At 43.3% G+C, this 26,345-nt stretch overlaps 1 protein-coding gene across 1 annotated transcript in view; it reads right to left on the bottom strand.

The window, feature by feature from the left end:
* The window catches only part of nelfcd (negative elongation factor complex member C/D), a 116,270-nt gene that overhangs the window by 47,538 nt on the left and 42,387 nt on the right, over positions 1 to 26,345 (bottom strand). Inside the window, exons 6-9 of the mRNA XM_063041589.1 lie at positions 25,332 to 25,484; positions 15,036 to 15,166; positions 10,157 to 10,322; positions 936 to 1,070 (exon numbers count right to left, since the gene is read on the bottom strand). Coding sequence (XP_062897659.1) covers positions 936 to 1,070; positions 10,157 to 10,322; positions 15,036 to 15,166; positions 25,332 to 25,484 — 585 coding nt within the window. The remainder of the gene's footprint in view (positions 1 to 935; positions 1,071 to 10,156; positions 10,323 to 15,035; positions 15,167 to 25,331; positions 25,485 to 26,345) is intronic.

Consider the following 26,345-nt stretch of genomic DNA (forward strand, 5'->3'; position numbering starts at 1 on the left):
AGGTCTGCTGCTGGCCCGGAAAGTATTCCCCAGATTTTTCTGTGTTTCACATGTGGACTTGCACTATAGCCTTCCTATCTGTCTTATCGTTTTTATATTGTCTTTCTTCCAATCTTTCTTACTTTTTGTGTGGGGAGAAGGGACTTGGGGGTTGATCTGCCTGTTCCGTTTTTGTATGGAGAGGGGAGATTATGGGGTTGATGATTGTGCTGCCTCTCTTTTCATGGCTACCTGGAGAAGAAGAACTTCAAGTTGTATACATTGATAATAAATGAATCTTTGAGGTTGTACAAATACACTGGATAAAACACAACCTGAAGGTGTACAACTGTATTTTCAAAGGGCATCTGGTAAGCTGCTGTGAAGAGTTATGCCACACGAGGTCTTAGCATTGGCATTTCAGCATAGACAATTAACTGAATGACAGGGCAGGCTGGAGGGCCTCCTTTTGGCTCCTACTTCCTTGTATTCTTGTGTAAGTTTAAAACTTGACCTGTTTTTATATATAGGATAGTGGTTGCCTTCAAGTAATGATATAATGAAAACTAACCCTCCATCTGTATTACAGACCAACATGCAAAGAAACTCACTTCCACTGTGCTGATGTAAGTCATATAATTTTCACAACTTAATCAATTTTATTTGAAATCCTAAGTATCTTATAGAGAAAAGTAGATAAGAAGGTGCCTTGGGTCTTTTATTTCTCTTAACAAATGAATAAGAAAGTGAAGACTCTAGGAGAACGTAAGGAGTTTCACAGCCATGTTGGCAGCTACATGGACCGGCCAGGAACGAGCAATTCACAGAGCAGATTATGGCCATGGGATGATATAAACAAGAGTAATTTAACAGTGAACAATTATATTGTAAGAACACACCATGCACTGGGCTTCTCAGTCCCACTCCTATGACCATACGTGAAATTTAAATCTAACCTTTTTCCATGACTCCACCACACTTGCTGCATAGGCCAGGATGTAGATATACTTGTGTTTATGCTCAGGGTTGATTTTGGAACCCGGTTTGAAGAGAGATTGCATGAAAAGATCAAGGAAAGCCGGGACTCTAATCTGGAACGAGAAGGAAACACACACAGTTAGATACAGGCATCCCTAGTAAAATAGAGTAAGTTCATAACAAATAATCTCAACAGAAAAGAGGAGGAATTTTACTGAAATTACTACTTTTTCTCAAAACAGATCACTGCAATCGATAGCCAGTACAGTAACTTCCCCTTTGAGCTTTTGAACTGGCTATACGACCTGGCATTTTTGCAGCCTGGCATGTATAAGCCAAGTTGAGGCTGCAGATCGAGCCAGTGTTTGGCCATTGCTGCAGTGGACTCGAAGTGGCCAAGCTGAGGCAAGGCAGAGTCAAGATAAAAGGGCCTGGGCCCGAGAGCAAGCAACAAGCTGCGGCTTAGCCGACTTAAGCACTGGGCCAGATTGGAAAGGTCAGGTACAGGCCGAATTGAGGTGCCAGGGCCAGGCCTGAGAGTGTATCGAAGTAGCAGGACTCAGGTCCAACAGCGAGGAACAACCCGAGATTTGACCGATTTAAGTGACCGGTCAGGTTGAAAAGACTAAGGACAGGCCAGTGTCAGTTTCCTGCTCCACAGGGTTTATTCACCTCTACACTGAACTAAGGCTGTGGCCTGCAACTAATGGGCTCCTGGATCAGCTGTGACCAGCTTTGAGGCTGTGGGCTCGCTTCCGTGAACTTCAGTTCTGAAGGTTAGTTGCTTATTTTTTATTGTTTGCACGATCTGTTTCTTTTCTGCATATTGGGCGTTTGACTGTCTCTTTTCTTAATGGGTGCTATTGGGTTTTTTTGTTTTGTGGCTGCCTGTAAGGAGATGGATCCCAAGGTTGTATAATGCACACATACTTTGATAATAAATGCACTTTGTTTTCAAACTGGTTTAATAGATCATTATGAAATGCAAAACAATGCCCATTTCTGTAAATGTGCCCTCAAATTTGACAAAACAACTACAGTCAGAACCAAGTTTCTGAATTTGGATTTTGGAAAATTGGATAGAAATAATAAATGTAATGTGGATGTTGTCAGTTTTAAAACAGTAGTTTAAAGAGAATATGTTCATCAGAGGGCTTGATCAAAAATAAACTTCTGCTGGAAAATTAACATGGGATATGAGTCTTCGGTCAGACTTAACACTCCATTCGTAAGACCATAAGATATAGGAGCAAAATTAGGCCATTTGGTCCATTGAATCTCCTCTGCCATTTCATCATGGCTGATCCAATTTTCCTCTCAGCCCTAATCTCCTGCCTTCTCCCCATATCCCTTCATGCCCTGACCAATCAAGAATCTATTAATCTCTGCCATAAATATACATAAAGACTTGGTCTCCACAGCGGCCTCTGGCAAAGAATTCCACAAATTCACCACTCTCCAGCTAAAGAAATTCTTCTTCATCTCTCTTCTAAAAGGACACCCTCTATTCTAAGGCTGTATTCTCTGGTCTTCCCACCATAGGAAACATCCTCTCCACATCCACTCTATCAAGACCTTCACCATTCCGTAGGTTTCAATGATATCACCCCTCATTCTTCCGAATTCTAGTGAATATAGGCCCAGAGCCATCAATTGTTCTTCATGTGACAAGCCATTCAATCCCGGAATCATTTTGTGAACCTCCTTTGAACCCTCTCCACTGTCAGCACATCCTTTCTAAGAGGCCCAAAACTGCTCAAAATATTCCAAGTGAGGCCTCACCACTGCTTCAAAATTACATCCTTGCTTTTATCTTCTAGTCCTCTTGAAATGAATGCTAACATTGCAATTGCTTTCCTCACCACAGACTCAACCTGAGAATTAACCTTTAGGGAATCCTGCACAAGGACTCCCAAGTCCCTTTGCACCTCAGTTTTTTTTGTATTTTCTCTCCTTTTAAAAAAGTCAACTCTTTAATTTCTTCTACCAAAGTGCATGACAATGGATTCCACCTGCCATTTCACTGCCTATTCTCTGAATCTATGTAAGTCCTCTATAGCCTCTCTATTTCCTCAAAACTATCTGCCCCTCCACCTATCTTCATATCATCTGCAAACTTCGCAACAAAGCCATCAATCAATTCCATCATGCAAATCATTGACATATAACATAAAAAGAATCAGTCTCAACACTACTGTGGTGACCTGTGGACCACCACCAGTCATCAGCAGCCAACCAGAAAAAGGCTCCCTTTATTCCCACTCTTTGCATCCTGCCAATCAGCCACTTCTTTATCCATGTTAGAATCTTTCCTGTAATAGCATGGGCTTGTTAAACAGCCTCACGTGTGATTCCTTGTCAAAGGTCTTCTGAAAATCCAAGTACACAAGATCAACTGATTCTCCTTTGTCTAGACTGTTTGTTATTTCTTCAAACAATTCCAACAAGTCTGTCAGGCAAGATTTTTCCTTGTAGAAACCATGCTGACTTCAGCCTATTTTATCATGTGCATCCGAGTACTGTGAGGGCTCATCCTTACATCTTCCCAAACACTGGCCTATCTTCTGCCTCTCTCCCTCTTGATAAGTGGAGTGACATTTGCAATTTTCCAGTCTTTTGGAACCATTCCAGAATCTAGTGATTCTTGAAAGATGATTACAAATGTCTCCAGTCTCTTCAGCCACCTCCTTTAGATCCTTAGAGTGTACACTATCTGGTCCAGGTGACTTATCTATGTTCAGGCCTTTCAGTTTCCCAAGAACCTTCTCCCTAGTAATGGTAGCTTCACACACTTCATGCCCGTAACACCTAGAACTTCCACCACACTGCTAGTGTCTTCACAGCGAAGCCTGATGCAAAAGCTGATTCAGTTCATCCGTCATTTTGTTGACCCCCATTACTACCTCTCCAGCATCGTTTTCCAGTGGTCCGATATCCACTCTTGCCTCTCTTTTACACTTTATGTATCTGAAGAAACTTTTGGTATCCTCTTTAATATTATTGGGTAGCTTACTTTCGTATTCCATCTTTACCTTCTTAATTACTTTTTAAGTTGCCTTTCGTTAGTTTTTAAAAGCTTCCCAATCCTCCAACTTCCCACTAATTTTTGTTCTATTGTGTGCTCTCTCTTTGGCTTTTATGTTGGCTTTGATTTTTCTTGTTAGCCATGGCTGAGTACGTTTCCTTTAGAATATGTCTTCCTCTTTGGGATGTATCCACCCTGTGCCTTCCAAATTGCTTCTAGAAATTCCAGCCATTGCTGCTCTGGCATCATCCCTGCCAATGTTCTTTTCCAATCAATTCTGGCCAATACCTTTCTCATGCCTCTGCAATTCCCTTTACTCCACTGTAATATTGATACATCTGACTTTAGCTTCTTCTTCTCAAATTTCAGGGTGAATTAGATATTCTTGTGATCACTTACTCCTCAGGGTTCTTTTACCTTAAGGTCTCTAATCAATTCTGGTTCATTGCACAACACACAATCTAGAATAGCTGATCCCCTAGTGGGCTTAACCACGGGCTGCTCTAAAACACCATCTCATAAGCACTCTAGAAATACTCCCTCCTGGAATCCAGCACCAACCTGATTTTTCCCAATCTACCTGCAGAGTGAAGTCCCCATGACTATTGTAACATTGCCCTCTTGGCATGCATTTTCTATCTCCCATTGTAATTTGCATGCCACATCCTTACTACTGTTTAGGAGTCTGTATACAACTCCCATCAAAATCTTTTTATCTTTGCAGTTCCTTAGCTCTATCCACAAAGATTCAACACCTTCCGACCCCAGCAGAGCAATGCCGCCCCCTCTGCCTTCCTGCCTGTCCTTTCAATACAATGTGTATCCTTGGACGTTAAGCTCCCAGCTGTAATCTTTCAGCCATGATTCAGTGATGCACACAACATCATACCTGCCAATCTGCAACTGTGCTGCAAGTTCATCGACCTTATTCTGTATACTGTGCACATTCAGATACACCTTCATTCCTTTTCGATTTTGTCCACCTTTTATGTTGCAACTTATCCCGTTAACTGCAATTTTGCCCTATCAACAGCTTCTCCTCACTACACATGGTCTCTGTTTGTAAACCAGCTACCCTCATCTTCAGCACTATCATCTGCCTTTCCTAGGATACTCCTTGCATTGAAATACATGCTACTCAGGACACTAGTTGCACCATGCTCAACCTTTTGATTCCTAACTTTGTCTGAGGTCTTACCAACATCTGCCTCCACAACCTCTCCACTAACTGTTCTGGCACTGTGGTTCCCATTCCCCTGTAGCTCTAGTTTAAAACCCACTGTGCAGCATTAACAAACCTTCCCACTAGGATATTAATCCCCCTACAGTTCAGGTGCAAACTGTCCCTTCTGTACAGGTCCCACCTTCCCTGGAAGAGAGCCCAATGATCTAAAAATCTTATGCCCTCCCTCCTACACCAACTCGATAGCCATGTATTAAACTGTATAACCTATCTAGTGCTGGCCTCACTAGCATGTGGTACGGGTAGCAATTCTGAGATCACAGCACCAGAGGTCCTGCCCTTTAACTTAGCACCTAACTCCCTGAACTCCCTATGCAGAACCTCATCACTTGTCCTACCCATGACATGGACCACGTCTTCTGGCTGTTCATCCTCTCATTTAAGAATGGTGAGGACTCAATCCAAAATATCCCAGACTGTGGAACCCTGGAGGCAACATACCATCCAGGAATCTCATTCTTGCCCACAGAACTTCTTGTCCATTCCCCTAATGGATCCCCTATCACCACAGTGTGCCTCTTCTCCCCTCTTCCCTTTTGGGCACAGAGGCAGACTCAGTGCCAGAGATCTGTCAGAATCAGGTTTATGGGCACCGGCATGTGTTGTAAAATTTGTTAACTTAGCAGCAGCAGTTCAATAGATAACAGAGAAGAGAAAAAAAAGAATAAATAAATAAATTCAGCATATGTATATTGAATAGATTAAAATCGTGCAATAACAGAAATAATATATATTTAAAAAGTGAGGTAGTGTTCATGGGTTCAATGTCCATTTACAAATCGGATGGCAGAGGGGAAGAAGCTGTACCTCAATCACTGAGTATGTGCCTTCAAGCTTCTGTATCTCCTACCTGATGGTACCAGTGAGAAAAGGGCATGCCCTGGATGCTGGGGGTCCTTAATAATGGACAATGCCTTTCTGAGACATCGCTCCTTGAAGATGTTCTGGGTACTTTGTAGGCTAGTACCCAAGATGGAGCCAACTAGATTTACAACCCTCTGTAGCTTCTTTCGTTCTGTGCAGTAGCTCCCCCCTCCCCCATACCAGACAGTCTGTCAGAATGCTCTCTATAGAAGTTTTCGAGTGTTTTTGTTGACATACTAAATCCCTTCAAATTACTAATGAAGCATAGTCGCTGTCTTGCCTTCTTTATAACTACATTGATATGTTGGGACCAGATCAGGTCCTCAGAGATCTTGACACCCATGAACTTGAAACTGCTCACTCTCTCCACTTCTGATCCCTCTATGAGGATTGGTATGTGTTCCTTCATCTTACCCTTCCTGAAGTGCACAGTCAGCTCTTTTGTCTTACTGACACCAAGTGCCAGGTTGTTGCTGCGACAACTCTCCACTAGTTGGCATATCTCATTCCTGTACGCCCTCTCGACTCCATCTGAGATTCCACCAACAATGATTGTATCATCAGCAAATTTACAGGTGGTATTCGAGCTATGCCTAGCCACACAGTCATGGGTATAGAGAGAGTAGAGCAGTGGGCTAAGCACACACCCCTGAGGTGCACCAGTGTTGATCGTCAGCGAGGAGGAGATATCATCACCAATCCACAGATTGTGGTCTTCTGTTTAGGAAGCTGAGGATCCAATTGCAGAGGGAGGTACAGAGGCCCAGGTTCTGTAACTTATTAATCAGGATTGTGGGAATGATGGTGTTAAATGCTGAGCTATAGTCGATGAACAGCATCCTGACGTAGGTGTTTGTGTTGTCCAGGTGGTCTAAAGCCATGTGGAGAGCCATTGAGATTGCGTCTGCCATTGACCTATTGTGGCAATAGACAAATTGCGATGGGTCCAGGTCCTTGCTGAGGCAGGAGTTCAGTCTAGTCATGACCAACCTCTCAAAGCATTTCATCACTATAGATGTGAGTGCTACTGGGCGATAGTCATTAAGGTAGCTCACATTCTTCTTCTTAGGTACTGGTGTAATTGTTGCCCCGCCCCCCACCCCCGACAGTATCAAACCTGAAATACCTGTTGATGAGGGGGATGGCCACAGGGGTACTCTGCACTGGCTCTTTAACTCCTTTCCCCTTCCCGACTGTCACCCAGTTTCCTGTGTCATACACCTTGAGTGTAACTACCTCTCTATATGTCTTATCAATCACCTCCTCGGCCTCCCAAATGATCTGGTGTTCAACCAGTTCCAGCTCCAACTCCTTAACGCAGCGTGTTAAAAGCTGCGGCTGGATGTACTTCTCGCAGCTGTAGTCGTCAAGGACACTGGATGCCTCCCTGCCTTCCCACATCCCACAAGAGAAGCATTTCACTGTCCTGCCCGGTATCTCTGCTGTCCAAGCTGAGCAGATATAAAGAAGGGAAGGAAAAAAAACATGAGGCTTTCTTTTCCTTTGCTTTCTCTAAGTGAAGCCTGTCTTTGCAGAAGCTTCGAAGAGCTAAAGCCTCACAATCACCACTCTGACTCTGCCCACTCAGATGACAACTGCTGTGTTTGCTCCTGCCTTCCTTTAATTTGCTCTTACTAATCAATTCCAAACGTCAATTGGTTGCAGGTTAAAGCTCTTACTCGCTCCTGCGACCCGCTGCTGCTTTTGATGTCCGGTTTGGCCGCTGGTCAAAGCTCTTTTTCACACAGACACTATAATCATGCTTATTGTCTGGACTGGCACAGGATGTGAACTCTTGCAGAAGGTGACATCGTTCAATGTCAAGAGGCAAGAAGATACAGTGGATTCCAGTTAATTGGGACACATCATGACCAATGCATTTTGGCCCAATTACAAACCCCATTTCCAGAAAAGTTGGGATATTTTCCAAAATGCAAATAAAAACAAAAATCTGTGATATGTTAATTCACGTGAACCTTTATTTAACTGTCAAAAGTACACGCACTCTGTGTCTACAAAGCCACGCTGTTGTAGCCCGTGCAGAATGTGGTCTGGCATTGTCCTGCTGAAATAAGCATGGATGTCCCGGGAAGAGACGTCGCCTTGATGGCAACATATGTCTCTCTAAAATCCTAATATACGCCTCAGAGTCAATGGTACCTTCACATACATGCAACTCACCCATGCCGTGGGCACTGATGCACCCCCATACCATCACAGATGCTGGATTCTGCGTCTTTCGCTGATAACAATCTGGATGGTCGTTTTCATCTTTGGCATGGAGAACTCGACTCCCGTTTTTTCCGAAAACTAGCTGAAATGTGGACTCATCTGACCACAGCACATGGTTCCACAGTCTTTCGGTCCATCTGAGATGAGCTCTGGCCCAGAGAACTCGCCGGCGTTTCTGCATAGAGTTAATGTATGGCTTCCTCCTTGCGTAATACAGTTCCAAGTTGCATTTCTGGATGCAGCGACGGACTGTGTTGAGTGACAGTGGTTTTCCGAAGTACTCCCGAGCCCAGGTGGCTATAATTGTCACAGTAGCATGACTTTTCTGTGCACTTTTCAATCCTATTTTAACTCTGTCCCAACTTTTGTTGAGTGTGTTGCAGCCATCAAATCCTATATTTGTGTATATTTACAAAATACAATTAAGTTGGTCAGTAAAACTATTGAAAATCTTTTCTTTGTACGTTTGTCAGTTAAATAAAGGTTCACGTGAATTAACATATCAAAGATTTTTGTTTTTATTGCATTTTGGAAAATATCCCAACTTTTCTGGAAATGGGGTTTGTAAATGACAGACCCAATTAGCCAGTTTCATGGAAATAGTTAAAAAAGTATAAAAAAGATAAACTACCGTTTAAGTGAAATACAGAACAAATTACCACACTACCAATACTACCACTGTACTATAAAACTGTGTACTGATTCCTACTAGTTATTGATGGAGAAATTCATCCAGTGTATGCTGCCATTTTTTTGATTGACTATAAGTGAACAAAACCAGTGCAGACACCTAGTGCAGATAATGGACTGCCTTAATACAATGTCATTGATGATGGCATCCTCCAGATATTCAAGATGATTGTCAATATCTTCAAATTCTTTGTAGTTCCTAACTTGTTGAAGAAGTTATTGTTTCGTATGGCAGATGTTTTTCTCTTCACAATTCTGATTGTCTTTGTCAAGCCACCCCTCCAGCTCATGGCCTCATCAATGGACTGCGGCAAAGCCATCTGGGATCTTGGTGAGAAGGCAAGTTTGGACCCAGTGGCGGTCGCCCTAGGTTGGGGCACCACAGGGGCAAGCTGGGGTTTGTTGGGCACCCCATCAGTGTAGTGTTTGCGTTGCTTTGGCACGTCAGCTTCTGAGTCTATTTGTAGCTGCCCAGTTTTTTTCTGGTGGCTGTAGTAAGTAAAGCACAGGAGGAGTGAGGTGGGAGGTGGGGGGTCATCAATCAGATATCTCTGCGGGTGGTGGGGAGGGACAGGGCAATGGCGTGCCAGTGCTGGTGCTATTCAGTGTGTTCGTTATAGGAATCAAGGTTCTTCAAGTTGTAGAAAGTAGTAAAATCGTTTCATTTTCACTCACGGCTATTTCTGGCATCTTCAAGACTGAATGCTTGAAACCACAGTGAGCAGAGCTATTCTTAATTGTCTTATGGCTCATCTCTCATCAGCTATCAGTGACAAGAATCACTGCTTTTTGAACACAAGCACACTCAACTGATGCTATTTAAAAATTGTTTGCTCTAAGCACGATGTAGTGTCTAACATCCACACGTGCACATGAATAACGCTAGTTCGAAACAGTTCAGCAACAACCTCCTGTCCCAACTAAGCGGCAGAGTGTCTCAAATAAACAAAAAGAATCCCAGCTATTTTCTCAATTACTATTTGTCCGTTAAGAGTTATTCCAAATACGTGGCTGCCCCTATTAACCAATAGCTCAAATAACCAGAATCCAATGTACAAACATATTTGGGAAATTGAGGGGAGCCCAGTATTTGGAGAGGTTGTCTTCTTGTCTCAGTTAAACAGGTGCCTGAGAGCATTTCTTACCAGTTCGACAGGTGGTGGATCCATGCTTGTGAACATCTTGTATAACACCGTGATATCAGCAGGATTGAGCGCTCCTTTGGATAGCATGGCACCCAGTGCCTGGCAAGCTCGGGGATAAGATGCAGCTGTGCCCAACGCTAAAGTAATCTGACTGGCATCATGACCTCTGTAGGAAGGTAGCACAAAGAGCATTAACTTTCCTTATGACTCGAAAGGAAACTGCACAAAGAGCTATGAATTTTTGTTTGAAGTCACCAAGCAGTTCAGCACAACATAAGAATTATATGGACTGTGGAAGCTTGCTATATGCAGAGCTTACAGCAATTACGTAAAGAATCTCATTATCCCAGCATTAGTGAACTGAAAGTCAGCCAGTGCTTGTATTCTTGATCACTATCAAGTTATCACTGTTGGAATAAGGATCAGAATCAGGCTTATTATCACTGAGAAGTATCATGACATATCATCTCAATTTCCAAAAATTCACCAGTCTGCATCTTTAATATATTCAGCAATTAAACATAGAAGACAGCCCTGCGTACAGACCTCCAAAGATTCGCTACTCACATCTAAGGGCTGTAGGGGCCTGTATTGTTAAATAAGGTAAATTTTACACTGTCATTGTTTTACATTGTACTACTTCAATGCACTGTTGCAACAAATTGATCTGTATGGATGATATGCAAAGCAAGTTTTTCACAGTATTCAAATACATAGACCAATTTATTAATTCATCCAGTGGCACTAACCAATAACCTGCTCACCAAGGCCGACTTTGGGTTTCACCATGATTACACATGTCCAGGCTTCACTACAATCACAAATAAAGAGCTGAATTCCAGAGGAGAGGGCACAGTGATTGCCCTTAATAACAGTTTTTGACTGTGTAGCATCAACAGCCTGCTCAACTGAAGTCAACAGGCATCAAGGGGGTAACTTTCCAATGGTTTAAGTTGTACATCACACAAAGGGAGATGGCTGTTGTTGATTACTTTTATTTGTCGCATGTACATTGAAACGCACAAAGAAATCATTGTTTGCATCAAATCAAATTGGCCAGGATTGTGCTGGGTAGCCTGCTGGTGTTGCCACAATTGTGGCACCAACATAGCATGGCCAAAACTTACTAATCCTTACCATATGTCTTGGAATGTGGTGAGATATTAAAGGGTTAAAGGGGTTGGGAAATGATTTTCGGACTCTTGTGAATAATGGGTTAAAATTGCTACAGACCTTTGTTTGTTCTGTTCTGACTGATAACCTTGCAGATGTTATGCTTTGTGGATTGAAACTGCGAGGATTGAGCTGAGCGGTTTTTTTGTCGTGTAAGCTAGGTCTATAAATTGTAATACTTCTAAGTTGGACAAAGGTTCGATACGAACTCACAATCCTTGTCTCACCTGCAGAACAGGAGGTGGTAAAACTGTCCAAACGAATGTGAAACTACAGTTGAAAAAGCGGGGGGCAACCTCATCCTGCACATTTCCTCAGGCTGAAGACCTTTGGTCTAGTAAGGCAACCAAGAGATCTAGGTCTTAAAATAATACTGTTGCTAGGCATGTGACTATGGGGGTAGCTAGGAAAATTGCTTCCTGCTACATGACAGAAAGGATATAAAAAAAGGACTCTGTATCTGTGTGCGGAGAGAGAGAGACCGCTGGTACGGATCCCATGTGTGCTCGAGAAGTTTTTCTCTTTTTCTCTCTCTCTCTCTCTCTCTCTAGTAGTGAGCTACTAATAAAGAAGCAGTTGTTTTACCTCCCGTAGTACTGTGTGTTCTTGCATCGGGTAACAGGTGATAATTAGAAATAAGGTTTAACAGTGAGAGGAAACTGGAACACCTGGAGGAAACCCATTCCCTCATAGGGAGAACGTACAAACTCTTAACAAGCAGTGGCAGTAATTGTACACCGATTGGTGATCTCTGGTGATGTAATACCATTACACTAACCGCAACATTCCTGCGCCATGTTCCCAAACCACCACTTCAAAAGTTCCTGATGAGCACATGTCCTAGGCTTGATCATTTGTGGCTCCTTCAGCTGTGACTAACCCTTCTTCAAAAGGTGAGAAATGGTGATGTATTGTGCTGCTTCGTGTACTGAGGAATTGCAAGTAGAATTAAGCATAGCTTAATTTCACTTGCAACTCCTCAGCAAATGAAGCGGCCCAAGCTTGCATACAGCAAGTCCTTAAGTGACAAGTAACGGCAAGTAACATTCTATGTTGGTGCCACAATTGTACCCAGCACAATCCTCGCCGATTTGATTTGACGCAAATAAGGCATTCTTTGTGTGTTTCAATGTACATAAAGTGTCAGGCAATATCCACCTCTAACAAGAGTCTAACCACCTACCCTTGACAATCAGTGGTATTACCACTATTGAGTTAATATCCTGTGATGTCACCACTGACCAGAAAGCCACAGGTACCAACCATGTGGCTGGGTGTCCTGCGGCAAGTACCCCAACCTCTGATGCCACAGAATCTTTTCACCATTTACAAGACAGAAGCCAAGAACATTGTAGAATACTCTGCACTTGCCTGGATAAGTGCAGCTCTAATAACACACAAGTTGCTTGATGTCATGTAGGACAAAGTTGTCTGTTTAAATGGCCATCCCTAAACCACTTTAATCATGGATTACCTGTACTCTTGCTCGCTTGTCCAGCACATGGCATGAACAAAATGCACTGTAATTACTCACCAAAGCAACGATAACATCACCTCATAAACCTGTGATGTCACACACCAACACTACGTTCCCCTTGCAAGTATTCTAAGATACAATGTTGGATCTCAATCCTGGAAATTCTTATCCAACTGCTCTGTGGCAGCACGCCCACAAGAGGAGCTGCGGCAGTTCAGAAAGGTGACTTGCCACTACCATTCGAATAGTAATTAGGGATGAACAATACGTGCTAGTCTTGTTAACAATGTTCAAATCCCAAAAGTGCGAGCAAAAAAGTTGCTGTGTAGTCTCTATGCATGAGGTAATGCAAGAAAATCTGTAATCCAGGTGACAAGAAGTTGAAGATACCAATGGATGAGGTAATGCTAGGTGACTAATGTCAGGTCACTCGTCTGAGTGTTACTGGTACCATGTAACCCAGTACTACCTGTCGCATGGTCGGGTGGTCGGCGACTAAAGTCTGATTTATACTTCTGCGTCAAATCGACACCGTAACCTACGCAAGTGGCCTACGCGCATTGTGATCATTTATACTTGTGTGTTGGTGTGTCTGCGTCACTCTGCAATTCGCGCTCATCACGCATGTGCACACACCTGCCCGTGCAAGACTTCATGGTCATGGTAGTCTTTCTCGGGGTAAACAAGTTTAAAGTGAGCGTCTTTTTTTCGTAAACCCCAAATGTGTCCTCCATAATTTCGCAGGCCTGTAAAGCTTTATGGAAAGCATTGCAGCCAGAGTTCCTTCCCTGCCCTTCAGTCGCCCAATGGGAAGCTACTGCAGCGTAGGAGGAAATGCGATGCTACCAAGCGGACCAATCACAGTTATTGAGGTCTGGGTTGCCGCGACGCGTAGTTATATTTTGGGAGAGGTGCACGTCAGGCTACGGCGCAGGGATCTGCGTAGGCACTGCGTAGGGTTCGTGGCTACGCCATACCTACAGCATCGATTTGACGCAGAAGTATAAATCAGCCTTAAACCGGCTCCGCCACCGGGCTTGTCTGGTGAGGAGGGTGGCCAGACACCCTGCAGGACCAAAAACAAGACCTGTCAAAGGGTGGATGAACCCTCTTGTAGGGTCAACAGCCATGTAGCAAACACATGCCGTGAAGCGTGGGAAGGGCATCCCTTGCATCGAAGCTTGGTCTGGCCATTCACTGCAACAGAACTTCCCCCAGCCGTCTTGGACCCCCCCATGTTGCTGGATCCGGGAGGGGATGTCAAGAGGATGGGTCTGGACCTATGCAACCCCCTACTCACCTAAAATCCACTCACGCACACACTCTTCCTTTCTGAGGAGTGGGGTACCACCCCACTAACTGACTGAAAGGAACCATCATCATCCTATGGGATGGATAGCCAGGGAGAGAATAGAAATTGGCCATATCAGAGGCACGTGGTAATGTATGTGGCACTAAAAGATGGCAAGTGAATGATCTGAGTGACATGCAAGTTATTTTGCCCATTTCTATATCTACTGACGTAGGGATGCCTGGGATAGGATAAAATGTGGTTGACCATGGAGATAATCTGTAATGGTCACTGAGTGAACAGCAGCAGGTAGTGAGTGAGAACACTGACAAGACAGTGTAAGAGCTGTGAAATGCAGAGTAGAGGGACATGCCCGACAGGATGGTGAGGTCCTTCACTCCCAGATGAGAAAAAAACATAACCGAGCTGAGTCAGTATCACACGTGGACCACTGATGCAAATAGAAATTAAGTTATCTGAATTTACAGAATTAAATTTTGTGCCCCCTTAGTCACCCAGTTTTACCCTATCAGAGACATCACCCCTACTCCACCCTCTCTGCAGCCTAACAAGTTGTTAGCTCTGCTACCAGATCTGATGAGCAGTTCTGTTTATATTACAATTGGCCATTCATGAGATATGTAAAAGAAGATTGTTATTGCCCACTGCAAGAGGTTATGCAAAATGATCTGGGCCAATGCATGAATGATTGAAAGTGCCCATGGATGAGGTACTGGTAATAGAATATGACAAGTAGCCATGTATGAGATCATAGACAGAAGAAATGGATGACCCCCAGCTGACGGCGGTAATGCAGGAAGGCCAAAGGCAATGGAAATGTATGCTCGAGCAATTCAGGGAAAGAATGAAGAGTCAGCCGTCTGTGATTAAAAGTCTTTAAATTTTGCCAAAATCTCATCGATTGATTGTATACTTACTTCTCATGTGCATATCTCTGAACTTCCTGTGCAATTCTTCGGACAGCGGCACCCCCTTGCTCTTCCTGGGCCAACATAGACATTATGGACTGAGCATACAGGTACGTGTGCTCCCCATGACATACCATTTTCTGTGGAAATTATCAACAGCGGTGTTGTGAAAAAATATACTAAATGTGCGGTCAATTTACACAAGAAATGTAACAATTCAAAGGTAGCTTCAAGTAAGCAGAAAAAAACAGTTCCTATTTAGTAGAAAGCAAACAGTAAAATAGCAAGAGAAGTCTATAATGTATTGAGGGAAACCAGGCTGTGACTGCAACTTTATTTAACATTGAACTTTCCTTATGGCTCCTCTGGGATAAAGCTACCTTTTCAAACACTAAAATTACCTCATATCTTTGAAATTATGATCAGTCTTCTCCAAATGCTTCCCCAAAGAAACATCCTCTACTTGAAAAATGTAATAAACGCAGAGAGGTACGGAACATTCTTTAAGTATTTCACATATGCTAAAAGAAATGGTCTTCATTTTAGCAATACTTTGCCAAGATAAATATAAAAATAAAAATACTTGTTTAGATAAATTTACTCTGAAACAGAGGCTTCACACTGATACAATCGTAATTCTATCTAAAACCCTTTTACTAATAAGCATTAGATCTGGGAAGCATTTCTTTTTAAATCAAGGAATATCTGAGTAACTACCATCAAGAATGCTTACTGTGCCATCCCATGCACGCACTTTGGCAATCCGATCACCTGACTGCACTTCTACTTCCGGCTTCCAGGCAGAGTCTGAAGACTTCTGCACCAGTGGTGAGGACAAAGAAAGTACGGTCAAGGAAGGCGAAGGAGCATTTACAGGACTGCCTCAAGTCAGTGGACTGAATAATATTCAAGGATTCATCTTCGAATCTGAATGAATGCACTACAGTTGCCACCAACTTCATCAGGACCTGTGTGGATGAGTGTGTGCCTATGAGAACATACCAGACATATCCAAACCAAAAGCCAGACATAAACCAGGAGATTCATAGTCTGCTCAGGGATAGAGCTGCGAAATTCAGGACTGGTGAGCCAGAACTATACAAGAAGTCCAGGTACGACCTACGTAAGGCTATTTAGAGTGAATAAACAATTCTGGTTGAGGATAGAAACAGATCTGGATGCACGTCAGCTCTGGCAGGGTTTGTAGGCCATTACTTCGTACAAGGCAAGACCTAATATCATAAAGGGCTGTGATGCTTCACTCCCAGATTAACTCAGTGCCTTTTATGCATGCTTTTACAAGAAAAATAAAACTACACCTGTGCAAATCTCTGCAGCATCTGATGACCCTGTGATCTCTGTCTCAGAGGCCAATGTCAGACCATCTTTCAAGAGAGTGAACCTTCGCAAAGCATCAGGCCCTGGTGGTGTTCAGTGGTCCCCAACCTCCCGGCCGCAGACCGATACATTGCCGTGAAGCATGCAGCGGTAGCCAGGACGCACCCAGCACATCTTTAAGAAAAAAGCCGAAATAAACAAGCGAATTAATTAGGTACCGCTCAGCACGTAAAGGCTAATTTATACTTGTGTGTATGGGCTACACCGTAGGCCTGATTAACACTTTTGCGTAGCCCTACGCCGTAGCATGCATAGTTGTGTCTGTGTCGCTCTGCAATTCACTGCCAAAACATTAGTTGGCAGTGGGGTTTCTATGCCACTGTGTTGAGTTTCTTTGTGAGAGACATGGACGAGGAAATGCATTTCAAATATTTTCGGATGTCGGCAGGTAGATTTGACGATTCGGTTCATCGTGTCCAACCGTTCATTTCGCATCAGTGTACATACATGGCGGAGAAAAGCAATCAGAAATGCATATGAGGAAATGCGATGCTACCAAGTGGACCAATCACAGTTGTTGCGGTCTGCATCGCCGCAACGCGTGAGTTACATTTTTAGGTAGGTGCACGGTACCCTACGGCGTACATTTGATGCACAAGTATAAATCAGCCTTAAATGTTGGCCCAGATGAGAGGTGATAATCGCCTCTGATCTGGGCCGATAGTTACGTGCCAGGCAGCACCTAATTAATTAGCTTGTTTATTTCGGCTTTTTTCTTAAAGATGTGCTGGGTGCGTTCCGGCTACCGCTGTACCCCTGCATGCTTCGTGGCCCGGAGGCTGGGGACCACTGGTGTACCTGGTAGGGCTCAGAAACCCTCTGCCAACCAACTGATGGGAGTGTTTAAGGACAACTTCAATCTCTCACTGTTACAGTCAGAGATTTCCATCTTCTTCAAAGGGGCAATAATCATACCAGTGCCCAAGAGCAGGGTGAGCTGCCTCAATGGCTATCACCCACTTGCACTCACATCTACTAAGTGCTTTGAAAGGCTGGTCATGGCCAGAATCAACTCCTGCCTGAGCCTACAATAGGTCTACTGTGGATGCAATCTCACTGGCTTTCCACTTGGCCTTGGAGCATCTGGACAATAGCAATATCTACGTCAGGCCACTGTTTACCGATTACAGCTCAGCGTTCAACACCCTCAGCTCTAATCAACAAGCTCCAGAACCTGGGCCTCTGTATTTCACTCAGCAAATTGATCCTTGACTTCCTCATCAGGAGACCACAATCAGTACGGATCGGAAATAACATCTCTTTGTTGATAATCAGCACTTCAAAGATACTTAGCCCACTGCTCTACTCTCTCTACAGCCACGACTGTATGGCTAAGCACAGCTCAAACACCATCGATAAATTTGCTGATGACACAATTATTGTTGGCAAAATTTCAGGTGGTGACGAGGAGGTGTATAGGAGTGGGTTAGATCAGCTGGTTCAGTAGTGTCACAAGAACAACCTTGCTCTCAACATCAGTAAGACCAAGGAATTAATTGTGGACTTGAAGAAGGGGAAGTCAAAAGAACACACACACAAGTCCTCATCGAGGGATCGGCAGGGGAGAGGGTGAGCAGTTTCAAGTTCCTGGGTGTCAACATCTTTGAACATCTATCCTGGGCACAATATATTAATGAAATTACAAAGAAGGCACAACAGCAACTATATTTCATTACGAGTTTGAAGGGACTTGGTATGTCACCGAAGACTCTCACAAATTTCTACAAATGTAAGGTGGAGAGCATTCTAACTGGTTGCATCACCATCTGGTATGGAGGGGCTACTGCACAGGATCAGGAAATTGCAAACTCAGCTGGCTCCTTCATGAGCACTAGCTTCCCCAGCATCGAGGACATCTTCAGAAGCGACGTCTCAAAAAGCTGCACCCATCATTAAGGAATCCATTCATCCAAGACATGCCCTCTTCTCAGAGCTACCATCAAGGAGGAGGTACGGGAGCCTGAAGCCACACACTCAACGTTTTAGGAACAGTTTCTTCCCCTCCGCCATCAGATTTCTAAATGCACAATGAACCCACCTCACTGTTTATTTTTGTTTTTTGCACTATTTATTTAATTCAATTAAATACACACACACACACACACACACACATATACATGCTTCTTATTGCAATTACTGTTGTTTTTATTATGTATTGCAATATACTGCTACCACAAAATAACAAATTTCACAACATATGCCAGTAATGTTAAACCTGATTCTGAACTAATCATCTGCCTACTCAAGATTATTGAATCAGACCTTCCCTGTGCCACAGAGAACAAACGACAGCTGTAAAAGGGAACACTGAGCAACCAAAAGACCCAACCACCACTTACTCCTGCCCACACTACACCAGAATACGTGGATCCTGGATCGGCCGCGATAGTAACCTGAGGACCCACCAATAGACAATCCCTCAGGAAAGCATTACACTCAACTCGAGTGATTGCACAAAGAGCAAAAGGAACATTACAATGAACAACATGGAATCCTATAGTAAGGGAACTGCAATCTAAAGCACATGCCTAAAAATATAAAATCAGGACTCGCTGCAAAGTTACTAGAATCCAAGAAATCAAACACACAAGTTAGATTAGAACAATTACAAAGTCTTTTCTGGCCTTTTATAAAGCAAGGGTGTTGGTATCCAGGAGACTCAATGACATGGAGTTGGATAATCAGCAGAAGTCAGGTACTGAACACTAGTTAAAAAAGATCCTCAGGACAAAAACATGACTGTGGGCAAGTCCACTCCGTGGAAATGAAGATAGTGGGGGAGGAGGAGAAACCATGAGTAGACCTGCAAAACAGGGGTTTCCTTATTTCCTACAGAAACTGAAGGGGGTTTAGAAAGGGCAGATCAGTCCCTGATTGATCAAGAGTGCTGAGATCATTGTAACCCACATCAATCCACCAGTAAAGAAATCAGATAGGACATGGAGAATGACGATTTACTGCACACACTACTGGGACAGGGCCAGCTGAACACAGCATGCATTCCAGCTACCATAACAAAGGATATATTTCAATCATATTTACAGTGCTGTGCACAAGTCTTAGGCACATACATAGAATTAGGGTGCCTAAAACAATTGCACAGTACTGCAGTAATTTTGAGCATTGCACTGTACTGCTGCAAAAAAAACCAAATTTAATCACCTACGTGAATGATGATAAAATCTGATTCTGACATGGGTCTCTATTGTGGACTGAGAGTGGGAAGGGGACAGGGAGAGGGGTATCATGGTTGGCAAAAGCGGAAGGGAGAGGGGAGGGAGCAGGAAGCATCAGTGAGACATTCTGTAATGATCAATAAACCAATTGTTTGGAATCAACAGACCTTGCCTGTTGTTTCAGAGCTGGGTGTGTCTACACCTGTGCCATCCCTGACCTCTGCTACTCTTTCTCTGTTACCTGTCCCTCACGCCGTCTGTGGCACTCCACCCTCGCCATTCCCAACATCCTTTGTTCCTGCCAGATTTACAAACTCCTCTCTACTCCACGTTGACAAATACAGAACTGTGCAAAAGTATTAGGCACCTTAGCTATATATACTGTTTGGGCCTAAGACTTTTGCACAGTTCTGTATAACTGATAAAATCCAAGAAAAATGTTTAAAAACAATAAGGACTAGTCATCAGTGTGAATGGGTGTACATGATCTACTGTGTGGAAAAGCAAGGATCGACTTGTAGAGGAAGATTTAAACCGCTGAAGTGGAAGAGAAACCCAATACAAGCCTAGAACAAGAACAACCACCAGCCTTGTGGCAAACAGTTGTGATTTCTCAGAACTATTGACTTGAAGTGTCAAGCTGCTCTAACCTTGCCTGTAGGTCAGTGAAGTAGCCCAAACAACATGAACAGTGAAAATTGATGAAACTAACAAAGTTCTTGAAAAGTCAAGGTATTAGTCAATTGAAAGTAGAATCTGTTAGTCATACCTGCAGACTGGCTACCAAAACCTATCTCAAGACTATCACTATTAGTGAAACATGGTTGCAGGAGAGGTGTGATTGACAACTAAATATTCCTGCATTTTGTTGCTTCAGGTGTGATAGAATAGGAGGGGCAAGAGGGAGAGGTGTTGCATTGCTTGCCAGAGAAAATATAACAGCGGTGCTCTGGCAGGATAGATTAGTGGGCTCGTCTAGGGAGGCTATTTGGGTGGAATTGAGGAATGGGAAAGGTGTAGTGACGCTTATAGGGGTGTATTATAGACCACCTGATGGGCAGTGAGAACTGGAGGAGCAAATTTGTAAGGAGATAGCAGATATTTGTAGTAAGCACAAGGTTGTGATCGTGGGAGATTTTAATTTTCCACACATAGACTGGGAAGCCCATTCTATAAAAGGGCTGGATGGTTTGGAGTTTGTCAAATGTGTGCAAGATAGTTTTTTGCAGCAATACATAGAGGTACCAACTAGAGAAGGGGCAGTGTTGGATCTCCTGTTAGGGAATGAGATAGGGCAGGTGACGGAGGTATGTGTTGGGGAGCACTTCGGGTCCAGTGATCATAATACCATTAGTTTCAATATAATTATGGAGAAGGATAGGACTGGACCCGGGGTTGAGATTTTTGATTGGAGAAAGGCTAACTTTGAGGAGATGCAAAAGGATTTAGAAGGGGTGGATAGGGACAATTTGTTTTATGGGAAGGATGTAATAGAGAAATGGAGGTCATTTAAAGGTGAAATTTTGAGGGTACGGGATCTTTATGTTCCTGTTAGGTTGAAAGGACAGGGTAAAAGTTTGAGAGAGCCATGGTTTTCAAGGAATATTGGAAACTTGGTTCAGAAAAAGAGAGGGATCTACAATAAACATAGGCAGCTTGGAGTAAATGAGGTGCTCAAGGAATATAAAGAATGTAAAAAGGATCTTAAGAAAGAAATTAGAAAAGCTGAAAGAAGATATGAGGCTGCTTTGGCAAGTAAGGTGAAAATAAATCCAAAGGGTTTCTACAGTTATATTAATAGCAAAAGGATAGTGAGGGATAAAATTGGTCCCTTAGAGAATCAGAGTGGACGGCTATGTGCGGAGCCAAAAGAGATGGGGGGAGATTTTGAATAATTTCTTTTCTTCAGAATTCACTAAGGAGAAGGATATTGAATTGTGTAAGGTAAAGGAAACAAGAAGGGTAGTTATGGAAAGTATGATGATTAAGGAAGAGGACGTACTGGCGCTTTTAAGGAATATTAAAGTGGATAAGTCTCCAGGTCTGGACAGGATATTCCCTAGGACCTTGAGGGAAGTTAGTGTGGAAATAGCAGGGGCTCTGACAGAAATATTTCATATGTCATTAGAAAAGGGGATGGTGCCGGAGGATTGGCGTATTGCTCATGTTGTTCCATCGTTTAAAAAGGGTTCTAAGAGTAAACCTAGCAATTATCGGCCTATGAGTTTGACGTCAGTGGTGGGTAAATTGATGGAAAGTATTCTTAGAGATGGTGTATATAATTATCTGGATAGACAGGGTCTGATTAGGAACAGTCAACATGGATTTGTGCGTGGAAGGTCATGTTTGACAAATCTTATTGAGTTTTTTGATGAGGTTACCAGGAAAGTTGACGAGGGTAAAGCGGTGGATGTTGTCTATATGGACTTCAGTAAGGTCTTTGATAAGGGTCCACACGGAAGGTTAGTTAGGGTAACTATCCGTTATATTGACTCGTGTATGTCTAGGGGAAATCCCGCCCAGCACCTGCTTCAACACTCCCCTCAGGGTCAGTCGCAGCCCGAATCAAGCCCAAACATCAATCATTAGCCAGCACACCCAGTAAATTTTAACAAATACACTTTATAGATATTACTAATTCTATGACATTAATATGAATTTGATACAGAGAGGAAAGTGATAAAAAAAAGGCGCCAACACTTATCAAAGTCCAAGTTCTTCGCGCGCAACCGTTGGAGCTCAATCGAATCCTGACGACCACCCGAATCCTGTCGACTCACGGCTCGGGATCACCCGGAGTGATCGACTGGAGCCTCTCCGCACGTTCGCGGTCCTCCCTGTCTCTCCTCCAACTCCCCGCCAAAAACCCCCGTCCACCATCCTCCTCGTCTCTCCTCCGACTCCCCGTCTCTCTTCCAACTCCCCCCCAAAAACCCCATCTCTCCTCCGACTCCCCCCAAAAACCCCCGCACGTCCACCGTCCTCCCCATCTCTCCTCCGACTCCCCCCCAAAAACCCCATCCACTGTCCTCCCCGTCTCTCCTCCGACTCCCCGTCTCTCCACCGTCCTCATCTCTCCTCCGACTCCCCGCCAAAACTCAGTCCACAGTCATATCATACAGCATGGTATCCGAAAACAAGACGATACATAACCACCCATTGGCTAATAGAACCTTGCTATCTCACTCTAAAGTAAAACAAACTGCTAGCGCAAACTCTCTTCAGCGTTTAACACAACAAAGCCGCATTCCCCAGATTAACATAACAAAGTCGCTGTTTTAACTCTAACAAAAAGAAAGACCCCGTACATTAGGAAGGTTCAGACGTTATGTATTAATATCGAAGTAGTAAAATGGATTCAGCAATGGCTGGATGGGAGATGCCAGAGCGTAGTGGTGGATAACTGTGTGTCAGATTGGAGGACGGTGTCTAGCGGTGTGCCTCAGGGATTCTGTACTGGGTCCAATGTTGTTTGTCATATATATTAATGATCTGGATGATGGGGTGGTAAATTGGATTAGTAAGTATGCAGATGATACTAAGATAGGTGGAGTTGTGGATAATGAAGTAGGTTTTCAAAGCTTGCAGAGAAATTTAGACTACTTAAAAGAGTGGGCTGAAAGATGGCAGATGGAGTTTAATGCTGATAAATGTGCGGTGCTACATTTTGGTAGAACTAATCAAAATAGGACATACATGGTAAATGGTAGGGCATTGAAGAATGCAGTAGAACAGAGGGATCTAGGAATAATGGTGCATAGTTCCCTGAAGGTGGAGTCTCATGTGGATAGGGTGGTGAAGAAAGCTTTTGGTATGCTGGCCTTTATAAATCATAGCATTGAATATAGGAGTTGGGATGTAATGTTGAAATTGTATAAGGCATTGGTGAGGCCAAATTTGGAGTATTGTGTACAGTTCTGGTCACCGAATTATAGGAAAGATGTCAATAAAATTGAGAGAGTACAGAGGAGATTTACTAAAATGTTGCCTGGGTTTCACCTCCTAAGTTACAGAGAAAGGTTGAACAAGTTAGGTCTTTATTCTTTGGAGCGTAGAAGGTTGAGGGGGGACTTGATAGAGGTATTTAAAATTATGAGGGGGATAGATAGAGTTGACGTGGATAGGCTTCTTCCATTGAGAGTGGGGGAGTTTGAAACAAGAGGACATGAGTTGAGAGTTAAAGGGCAAAAATTTAGGGGTAACATGAAGGGGAACTTCTTTACTCACAGAGTGGTAGCTTTGTGAAACGAGCTTCCAGCAGAAGTGGTTGAGGCAGGTTCGATGCTGTCATTTAAAGTTAGATTGGATAGATATATGGACAGGAAAGGAATAGAGGGTTATGGGCTGAGTGCAGGTCAGTGGGACTAGCTGAGAGTAAGAGTTCGGTACGGACTAGAAGGGCCGAGATGGCCTGCTTCTGTGCTGTAATTGTTATATGGTTATATTAGTTTCACAGGATAGTTTGTGATCCATAAACTGGAAATTTGATCAGCAAATCAATAGCCCAGCATGTCTTGGGGCAAACACTCCCTCAAAGAATGTATAAATTGCAGCAACATTTACAGAAATTTGAACTCCTATGGGAGGAGGTTTAGGTTAGATTAGATTTATTTATTAGTCACACGTACATTGAATCATACAGTGAAATGAGTCGTTACCATTAACAACCAACACAATCCGAGGACTCGGAATATTGTGTTCAGTTCTGGTCATCTCATTACAGGGAGGATGTGAGAGCATGAGAGACGGTGCAAAGATGCTGCCGGGATTAGGGAGCATGTTTTATGAGGATAAGCTGAACAAGAACAGGACCTTTCTCTCTGGAGCAAAGGAGAATGAGAGGTGACCTTATAGGGGTGTACTAGATGATAAGAGGCATAAATTGAGTGGATAGCCAGAGACTTTCCTTGGTTAAAAATGGCTAATATGAGAGAGAGTAACTTTAAGGTGATTGAAGTCAAGTATGGGAGGGGGAGTTTTTTTTATAGAGAGTGATGAGGGCATGGAGCACACTGCCAGTGGTGGTGGTAGAGGCAGTTACATTAGAGGCATTTACAAAAATCTTAGATAGGCACATTGATGATAGAAAAATGGAGGGCTACATAGGAGGGAAGGGTCAGATTGATCTTAGAGTAGGTTAGAAGGTCGGCACAACATTGCGGGCCAAAGGACTGTGCTGTAATGTTCTACATGCTGTGGGGAGCACTCAAGTGCCGCCACACATTCCGGCACTAACATCGAATGCCCTCGACATTCAGCAGAATAACACACAGCCAACATACAATAAAGCAACAACAGCAAAACAACACACACAAAATGTTGGAGAAACTCAGCAGGTCAGGCAGCATCTATGTAAATGAATAAACAGTTGATGTTTCAAGCTGAGACCCTTCTTCCGGGCTGGAAAACAAACCCCTTTCCCAATAACCTGCACCCAGGACAGGCCACCGCAGACATCACAGACATCAGGCCTCCAACCTCCAGAGTGTGAAATTTAGTGTCAGATCTAGGGGGGAGCTGCAATTTCACTTGCTTATAAATTACTGTAAGCCACATCTGTGCAATTGTACTGTATCGACAGGTGGAAGGGAGTGCAAATCTGGAGTCTGGAACAAAGGTGGGCTGTTGAGAAGTCTGCTTCTTCATAAATAAACTGCCTTGCACCAGCATCGCAACAAAGAACTCAGTGATGACCCCTTTAACACATTGAAATAAATAGGAAGACACTCACTGCAAATTCAGGCAGGTTTTTCTCCAAATGCTCTTCACCTCCATCAACAAGTGTGGCAAGGGAAGTGCGGAGAACTCGGGAGAAGACCTCCAGCTGCTGGCAGGCTGTTGACACACTGGTAATTTCCCCCTGGTATCCAGCATCTGAAATCAGCTGTGGTGAGACAAAAAGATGAGCAGAAAAATACAGTATGAGTGAATTTAAAAGATATTAGGAGTCAAGTCAAGTCTATTGTCATTTCGACCATAAGCTGCTGGTACAGTACACAGTAAAAACGAAACAACGTTCCTCCAGGACTATGGTGCTACATGAAACAACACAAAACTACACTAGACTATGTGAGACAGCACAAGGCTACACTAGACTACGTAAAACAACATAAAAAATACTGCACTGGACTACAGACCTACACAGGACTACATAAAGTGCACAAAACAGTGCAGGGCAGTACAATAATTAATAAACAAGACAATAGGCACAGTAGAGGACAAATTACAATATAATAATAAATGATGTAGATGTCAGTCTAGACTCTGAGTATTGAGGAGTCTGGTGGCTTGGAGGAAGAAACTGTTGCACAGTTTGTTCATGAGAGCCCAAATGCTTCGGTACCTTTTGCCAGATGACAGGAGGGAGGCGACTTAGGTCCTCCTGAATAAGTGTATAAAAAGAAAGCAACATTTTCCTTCATCAGATTGATTTTGATTTAGTCAGATTTTGTTGTTACTTAATATTTGTCCAATATGGTTACAGATAGTTCATCTCCACATTGAAAAGACTTCACCAGTACAATGGGCATTCTCCTGTTCCTGGAAGATCAAGGGCAAGAAGCAATTCTAGGATTCATTAAAAGAATGCCTGCCTATATTGAACAAAGGTGACAGACCCAAAGCAAGTGTGGATCCACAGATCCCACCGAAATCTCATGTCCACAATGCAGGAGATTGGAGAAGGACGGTCACCTTTCACCATTCGTAAGAACAGAAGAAACCGAAGCAGAATACCTGACCCCTT

The sequence above is a fragment of the Mobula hypostoma genome, chromosome 2 (assembly GCF_963921235.1).
Source record: "Mobula hypostoma chromosome 2, sMobHyp1.1, whole genome shotgun sequence".
Lineage (NCBI taxonomy): Eukaryota > Metazoa > Chordata > Chondrichthyes > Myliobatiformes > Myliobatidae > Mobula > Mobula hypostoma.